Raw genomic sequence first — 8,687 nt, 5'->3', positions numbered from 1 at the left:
AACAATGTTAAGTGTCCATTGACAGAGGATGGTTTAAATACTACACAGCTATAGGAAACAAGGTGAATCTCAAACTGCTCATGTAGTAAGATCTCCAAGATATAATGCCCGATGGAAAAAGCAACTTGTACCATTTGAATTTTTACTGAAGACCTATTTTACTCCTACTTAGCGAAATTCTTGCATTGGTGACAGTCTATTCATTCCAAGCAGTATCTAGTAAAAACAATTTGCGTTACTTATTATATGGTTTATAAAACTCCAGTCACCCTCTCCCACCAATTGTGTTCACTATTCCTTATCAGTCTTAAAGATGTAAGCCCACATGGCTTTTGGGAATACTAGGAAGCCTGAATGCTTTAAGATGATCTTTAAGTCACCATGTCTGACCATAGACTGCTTTCTTCCCTTATTTATAAAATAAATTCCCGGCAAGTCCCATTCCAGATGAGGTCTTACAGGACATTTACAAAAACATGAAAAACAGTGAACTCTGTATAGACTGGGCCCGCATGATGCTTTGGAACAGGAACTGACATCATTGTGTACAATGTGCCAGGCACAGCACAAAACATGGTGAAGCTGGGGCTCTGCACTTGGGACTCCTTTGCCATATGCCCCCACAGCACCGCCATCACTTCTTTGGATGGCAAACTGTATTGCAACACTGAGGTGAATCTAGGGAATTAAATATAATAAAACCAAGGACATGGGGAAAAATACTGCTCCACTGATACCAGTAGTGTTTACACTGGCATCAGTGGGGATGCAGCATCTTCTGGAAGGATCCAATGTAGGAAGACAAGGGGGAAGAGGAAGCAAAGAATAGGAGATAAAGAGAGACAGAAGCTAAAGAACAAGAAGAGAAGGGAAAACATTGCAGGGAAAAAAAAAAAAAAACCATTCTGGAGGGAGGGGTGGAGCCCAGGCACAGCTCAATAAATATTTGCTGATCCAACAGAGCAGGTAAGGTTTACCTACAGTTAGTGCTTTATGACCATCCTTCCTGAGAACTAAAAATAAATGGAGCTAAAGCTATGACAGAAACGGAATTCCAAGGAAGTTCAGGACAAAAACTTGTATAAGCAATACTTTTTCTGGTTAAAAAAAAAAAAAAAAAAAACCAATATAGAAAGGTATATGATAAGGCACATTCTCTATACCCTACTTCCCCCTTCAACCCCATCAGGAGATCCCCTGATGATGTGTCCTCCCAGAAATCTGCAAGCATGTGCCATTTACCCCTTTAAACACAACAGTGTCATAAAGTACATCTTGCAACTTGCTTCTTTGGTCCCGGGCTCTGCCGACAAATGGGCTCACACAGGATAGCGGAGATACTGCAGCAGTCTGTGAATGCTAGAATTTATATTTAAACATCCAGATCGCAAAATCATTTTCTTTTATTCTGTGGCACTTCAATAAAGTAAGTAGACTTGTGCATGATTTATGTTAATTTATACATGATGGTGGGGATTAAGACCAAAGAGAGGCTTCTGGGGGAATTCTTGGTCTTTACTTCCTCAGATCTTCAGGGCAGGGGTTGACTTCTCTCGACTTCCCCACACTTCCTAACCAACAGTCGGCCTGAATGCACATTGGCCAAATGTTTGGAGCAGCATCTTGAAGAGAGGCAATCTAGGAGGAAAAAGAAACGAGAGGTAAATATTCCTCTACGAGCTGAAACATGTGTCCTCTCCCCTTCTACACTGCAGCATCCCCCTCTTGTATGGCCAAATCTGTTAACATTTCCAGCCTTTCCACATCAGTCTCTTACAGGGTTGACCCACAGACCTGAAAACAACACATGGCACTTCCATTATGGCTATGTGAATACTGTTCAAGGCCGGGCCAGGCGTGAGCCAGAAGGACACTTCCAGCATCACATAAGCCTTCCTGAAGAACAGTGTTCCCGGGCAGCAAGCACACCATCTTTTCTCTGAAAGTGGTTACTTCTGTAAGCAATCATCCTTATGGTTGCCTAGAAAAGGACTACAGTTTGATATCCACCTGGACCATTACTTTTTAAAACACTGTGAGAGCTTTAATTTTGCATTATTACCCTTGGATACTCTTGTGTTTTCTAGCACTTTCTAGTGTTTCTCAATTCCTCCCTCCTAGACTTGTAACTCTGGGTCCCTTGCAACTGTCAGGATTCCCCTTCATTACTGTCCAGATCAAGATTGGGTTTTCTGAAAACCATGTCTTCCTTTTTCTTGGTTTAGTCTCCATTTTGCTGGAGGACATTGCTAAATATCTTCCTAGGAAGACAGGTGGGGTGGCAAACCTGCACGTGTCTGAAAACATCTGGATAGATCTGGTGGGGTGTAAGTGCAGGTTGAGAGTTAGCTTTCCCTGGAAACCTGGAGGGTATTCCTCCGGTGTCAAAAAGCCCCTTACTGCTGATAAGAAGTCAGCTGTTCACTCTAATTCCCATTTTCTCATAGGCCAGGATTTTTTTTCTTTTCTGGAGAAGGCTTTTAGGCTTCTTAAATGTTTTTGAAGTTTCAGCTGGATGTGTCAAGGGAAGGCTCCTTCACTGTGATGAGTACTTACGGACCTTTCACTTAAGACCCCAAGTACTCCTGGACTGGTCCTGTTTCTTCCTCTTTTCTGCTTTCTGGGACATTTGCTCAACTCCTGCCTGCTGTCTACTCAAAGTAGAAGGACCTTTAGCCTAGCCTCTGTGGCAGTCCCTCCAAAGTTTACTAGATGGTGGCTTTCTTCTCTACACTGCTCCATGATAAGCCATGCTCTTCTACCAAAAATGTGGAATATTTCCTTCATTGGACACAGCCAACTCTGCCCTCAGTGATGTTTGGAAAAGTTTTGAAAGCATTCAGATTTGCATTTTCATAGCTTTTGCTGGAGTCCCATTAATTCATAAACATACCTCATAAGGAAAAAAAAAAAAGCAAAATTCTTACCAGTAACAACTCACCTGTTCAGAACAACCCATTCACCTGTTCAGTTTCAGGGTCCAAATCAATATCATAGAAACAGGGCCGAGTGGGGAGTCCAGGCATTGTGCTCATCTAGGAGATGTGAAATAACATAAAAAAATAAAGTGATCTTTATTTCCACCTTCCCTTCAGGTAAAAAGCCCAAGGCACAAAGACAGAAAATTATTTCATAGTTGTCAGTAAAGTGGTACTCTTCTTGTTACGCACTGAAAACCAACTCACTAATCCCGTCATGACCCCAAAGAGAAACCCTCATGTCCTTCCGCAAGCCAAACGCCAGGCTTCACTACCCTCTTCCACACTGACATTTGCAAGTGGTAGGAGGTACTTCCACCTTCAACCTCTAGGGAGGCGGTAGGGGTGGGGTGCTGAGGAGTCACCTCCTTCCCTCTCATAAGACCAAAAAGAGGTACAGGGCTTGTCTGCTTTTTAATTTTGTTTTAATGAGTCTTACGTTGATGCCTGTATTATTTTGCTTCAGCAACACATTAGGAATTAGTATCCTTTGACTTGGGCCAAGACATTTCTGTACAAAACCTAGATAGCTTCACAATCACTATTCTTACTGGTCCAGTTTTGCCTTCTAAAACTGAACTCTTAATGCCTATGGATTATATTGGTACTTGCTTCTTTTCTCAAGACTTGGCTTTGACAAATATCTACTTAGCTGCAAATCCATAAGGCTCATAAGTAAAAACTCAGGACACTTTGACCTGTAACGATGTCTTATATAATGAATACATACAAGTTCCAAATCAGATCCAGATAGGAGAAGAATTTAAGCTGCACTTCTACAACTATAACTTACCAGAATATTCTATAGAGATCTGACACTGGTCTCTATTCGTAAACTCTGTAAGCAACCTCTGGGTGTGGGAACAAAAAGGGGGAAGGAAGGGATTGTTCCTCAGACCTAGCAGAAAAGCCTGAAGATGATATTAAAGAAAATGGGCGTTTGCTTACTGATGCAGACATACCTGTGCATGTTGCTAGAAAACTCTAAAGATGGCCCTCAATACAGTGATTAGGACTTTTAGTATTTTTACTCTTTCTCAAAGAGGATTTTCTCCCCATAAACACTTGTCATATTGATAGTAAAAAAAAAAAAATTTCCTAAAGATTTATTTATTCATGAGAGACAGAGAGAGAGAGAGAGAGAGAGAGAGGGGCAGAGACACAGGCAGAGAGAGAAGCAGGCTCCATGCAGGGAGCCTGATGTGGGACTGGATCCCAGGTCTCCAGGACCACGCCCTGGGCTGAAGGCAGCGCCAAACCACTGAGCCACCCAGGCTGCCCCCCAATTTTTTTTTTAAAGTAGGCTCCACACCCAGAATGGAGCCAAAGTGGGGCTTGAACTCATGACCCTGAGATCAAGACCCAAGCCAAGATCAAGAGTCAGATGTGGGGACGCTCAGCAGTTGAGCATCTATCTGCCTTCCACTCAGGGTGTGATCCCAGTCCAGAGATTGAATTCCGTATCAGGCTTCCTGTGAGGAGCCTGCTTTTCCCTCTATCTCTGCCTCTCTCTGTGTGTCTCTTATGAATAAATAAATAAAATCTTTAAAAAGAAAAAAAAAAAAAAGAGTCAGATGTTTAACTGACTGAACCACCCAGGCGCCTTGGATGATCAAAAATTTTTTAGGGATCCCTGGGTGGCGCAGCGGTTTGGCGCCTGCCTTTGGCCCAGGGTGCGATCCTGGAGACCCGGGATCGAATCCCACGTCGGGCTCCCAGTGCATGGAGCCTGCTTCTCTCTCTGCCTGTGTCTCTGCCTCTCTCTCTCTCTCTCTCTGTGTGTGTGTGACTATCATAAATAAATAAAGAAAAAAACAAAACAAAACAAAACAAAAAAACAAAAATTTTTTAAATGAAAAGCTTATATATACATACACATACGAACTTAGATATAAAAATCCTACATGAAGCCACCACTACCTTAAATTGACAAAATACTCAGGCAGCCCAGGTGGCTCAGTGGTTTAGCGCTGCCTTTGGCTCAGGGCCTGATCCTGGAGACCAGGGATTGAGTCCCACATCGGGCTCCCTGCATGGAGCCTGCTTCCCCCTCTACCTATGTCTCTGGCTCTCTCTCTCTCTCTCGGTATCTCTCATGAATAAATAAATAAAATCTTAAAAAAAAAATTGACAAAATACTCAAATTCTGAGCCCTATTCAGGCCCCAACAACAGCAATTAGAAGGCATTAAGAATAGTGATTGTTAAGCCCAGGGAATGTGCAGAAATGTCTTCTCAGTTCACAGTGAATTCTAATGCAAGAACTTGTTTTCGGTGAGAAAATACTCAGCTGGGCAGGGTGTATTTGTCTCTGAGCTCCTGGCAACTTCAGGCCTGACTAGGGTCAGTTTGGCCTTCACTTCTATAGGCACTCCTCTGCATGCACATTAACAGGGACAAAGCAGACTGCAGCTCTAGTGGTTTCTTTTTCATTGTGAATTGGCTGTTTAATATGTCAGTCTTGTACTGAGGGTAAGTACAAGCTGCAGATGTTGGACACTGGGCAGATCAAAGGGGAGAAACCAAGGCACGGGCTCAATGCTAACCTGGATAGTCAGCCCAAACTGCTAATATGCCTTTGCACACCCCTTTCCCTTCCTGTTAACAAGGCTCATCTTTCAATATACATAAAATTCGTAAGATAAATAAGCATTTGATAACTAATTCATGTTAAAGTGGAAATAAGCAACCTCATTTTTCATATCTACAAGGTTCATTTGCCTTTTAAGGGGGAAATTCTTTACTCTGAAACAAGGAATTCCCTGAGTTTTAGGCATAAGCTCCAGGCCTGTCAAGAGCCCAGAGGTTCAGAGCCTCTGTCCCTACTTCAAAGGATCGTTGGCAGGAGTGAGTTAATCTGTGAAAGGCGCCCAGTGAATGTCAGTTGTGATTATACATTAGCACTATCACAGACTATTGATCAGGCCTGTCCTGGATTTCATCAAGGTCATACTGCCCCTGGGAAACAGAATTGTTATTCATTACAAGCAGTCATGGTTTCATACTTTAACTGACACCAGGATGGTCCAAAGCAAGAGGATTAATCCTATAGGCCCGATTCCAGCTTGCTCCTCAGCAATGAACTCTGCTCAGCTGGCACCTGCTTGATGGCTTCAGTGACCAATTTCAGACAAGAAGCACAGATGAACAACCCACTCTCTGCCTGTACCACTCACTTACCGTCCCTACCAAGGGGTACAGAAAACCGGCCCCGACGCTGGCACGGATGTCACGAATGGGCAAGACAAAGCCTGTGGGCACACCCTTTTGCTCTGGGTTATGAGACAAGGACAAGTGTGTTTTGGCCATGCAGATAGGCAGGTTCCCAAAGCCCTGGGGAGAGAAGGGAATAAAGCAGGGCAAATGAAAAGATGATAATGTAACACAGGACATCTGGGCATTGTGATGATACAGATTTGTCAGCTTGTTTAAAACATCTAATTCCCTTTATACCCACCTGTATTTCAGGGACCCTGGGCTTGGTTACTATAGATCAAAAAAAAGAAGAAGAATCTCTGTTGCATGAGAAAGTAAGTACTCACAATCATATTCCAAAAGTGAGTATTTAATTTTCATCTATGTAGCCAATTAAAAATGAGTTTGGAACAGACATGAGAACACTACTGAAGACAGGTTCTCAATATTTGAGGAAGAAACTCTATTTCTTCTTGGTTTTTCCACACATTCATATACCACCTCTGGATAGATAAAGGACTAGACCACCTAATTCAAACTCAGTATTCAGAAGGAAGAGGGCTACCATCCAGGGAAGTGAGGTGGTGGGCACCTGGGATAACTGGGATAACTCAGGAGCTCTGACTCCCAGACTGCTCTGTAAAGAGTTGAAAGAACAAACCAACCAACCATCTACCTGTTTCGTGTAGACTTCAGCTTTGTGTTGAGCTTCAGGAAGCAATTCTATGTCGTCAGCCCCATAGATTTTCTGTGCGATGATCCTGATTTTATCCTCAACTGGGAGCTAGTAGACAAGAAAGAGAGGAGGATGCCATGACTGGATACACATGATGGCGCTGACCTCGAACAGGGCCTCACTCCAGGCTCAGAGTTCCCAGAAGGGTGAGAAGATGCTTTACATACAGATACGCAAATAGTTTGAGGTATATTTGAGTTAGAAACATTTTCTTTTAATACCAAGCTCCAAAAATGTAAATGGAAAATGTCCCATAGAAGTAAAATTACTGTGTGTGTGTGTGTGTGTGTGTGTGTGTGTACACACACACATGCACGCATGCACATTTAGGATCACCTTAGGTACATCATAAACAATACTACTGACTATCAAAGAATAACTATTACTTCATAAATACAAAGAAATGTTCTAATGCTGGATATCAGATTCATGTCAAAATAGACCTGGCATACTACTGATGAAACAAGGCAACCAATATCCATCTAATAACCCCCAGTTTGTATAGGAGAGGCAAAGGCTATTTTTAACACAACATATTGATTGTGGATTACTGTTGCTTAGAAACAGTCATAAAAACCAAATCATCTACGTATTAAAATTAGGCAATATATCTGATTCTATGTTCCCTAGCACGTAAGGCCAAGAGGACATATCGGGAAAATGTTGTTTACTGAAAGGAGCAACAATCTATAGAGATAAAAAGTCCTTTTTAGGCTAAACAGTGATAATTTATGAAGAGGCTCTGGATAATGGATAAAAATAAAATGTCTATTTAATTAGGGTTTTATAAAGATGCGACCAGAGAGTACTTTCATATGTGTCTTATCCTTGGAGCTTCATCAATGCCAAGGCACATTCAGAACTTCTGAAGCACAAGTCCTTTCCCTGAGGGGTGACTGAAGACCAACAGATGCTAAACAAGACAAAAAGTGGCAGCCTCCTGTTTGTTGGAACAGAGAGAAGTTCTAAGTAGAAATGAGAAAAAAAAAGTCTTCATCACTGCACTTCTTTGGGGCTTCCTGCTGGCTTTCCAGGACTGGGGTTCTGAACTCAGGCACTGTGGATGGGCCATAGACAGAGCATCTATAAATGCTTTTGTTGCATTCGTGTGTTTATGGCATTTCCTAAAAATATGACTTGTTGAACAGATATTCAAACCGGTCTATAAAACTAAAGCTCAATAAGAAAATGTCAGTGTCAATAGGACAATGTTAGGACATTTGTCAGTGTATCTTATCTGCAAAGGGCAAACAGAAACAAGACAATGTTAATTCAAGAATACTGGGGTTTCTTCCTTCTTTCTTTTTATGGCTGTTTTTGAAAGTCTGTGATTATCTTTTAGGAACCACGCCAAGAACTAGCCTGGAAAATACAAAGAGAATTAACTACCATACCCATCCCATGCTCCTAACAAAGTTTCCAGTTGTTGTGGGCATACTTACTTAATGTCCAACCACAGCCTGAAATACATTACATGGGCAGAGAACTGAAAACAAAATATAACCCTATAGTAAGAAGAACCTTTCTCTAAACGAACTTTTTTTTTTTTTTTTTAGGATTTTATTTATTTATTTGACACAGAGAAAGCGAGCCTGCACACACACAAGCAGGGGGAGCAGCAGGCAGAGGGAAGGGGAGAAGCAGACTCCCTGATAAGCAGGGAGCCCTACGTGGGGCTCAATCCCAGGACCCTCAATCCCAGGATACACTGACCTAAGCTGAAGGGAGACACTTAATTGGAGCCACCCAGGCACCCCTGAACTAACTTTATTATATCAC

At 42.2% G+C, this 8,687-nt stretch overlaps 1 protein-coding gene across 4 annotated transcripts in view; it reads right to left on the bottom strand.

Annotated features, from left to right (window-relative positions):
• Positions 1-1,385: 1,385 nt before the first annotated feature.
• The window catches only part of MTHFD1 (methylenetetrahydrofolate dehydrogenase, cyclohydrolase and formyltetrahydrofolate synthetase 1), a 120,339-nt gene continuing 113,037 nt past the window's right edge, over positions 1,386-8,687 (bottom strand). For 3 of the 4 annotated variants that reach the window (XM_072762586.1, XM_072762585.1, XM_072762587.1), the window contains exons 25-28: positions 6,849-6,956; positions 6,158-6,310; positions 2,942-3,035; positions 1,386-1,638 (exon numbers count right to left, since the gene is read on the bottom strand). In XM_072762586.1, the coding sequence (XP_072618687.1) occupies positions 2,946-3,035; positions 6,158-6,310; positions 6,849-6,956 (351 nt within the window). In that variant the 3' untranslated portion in view covers positions 1,386-1,638; positions 2,942-2,945. The remainder of the gene's footprint in view (positions 1,639-2,941; positions 3,036-6,157; positions 6,311-6,848; positions 6,957-8,687) is intronic. The other variant, XM_072762588.1, reaches the window with a different exon arrangement.

The sequence above is a fragment of the Vulpes vulpes genome, chromosome 6 (assembly GCF_048418805.1).
Source record: "Vulpes vulpes isolate BD-2025 chromosome 6, VulVul3, whole genome shotgun sequence".
Taxonomy (NCBI): Eukaryota; Metazoa; Chordata; class Mammalia; order Carnivora; family Canidae; genus Vulpes; species Vulpes vulpes.
Note: the sequence above shows the minus strand (reverse complement) of the source record. Positions and strands in the feature narration are given on the sequence as shown.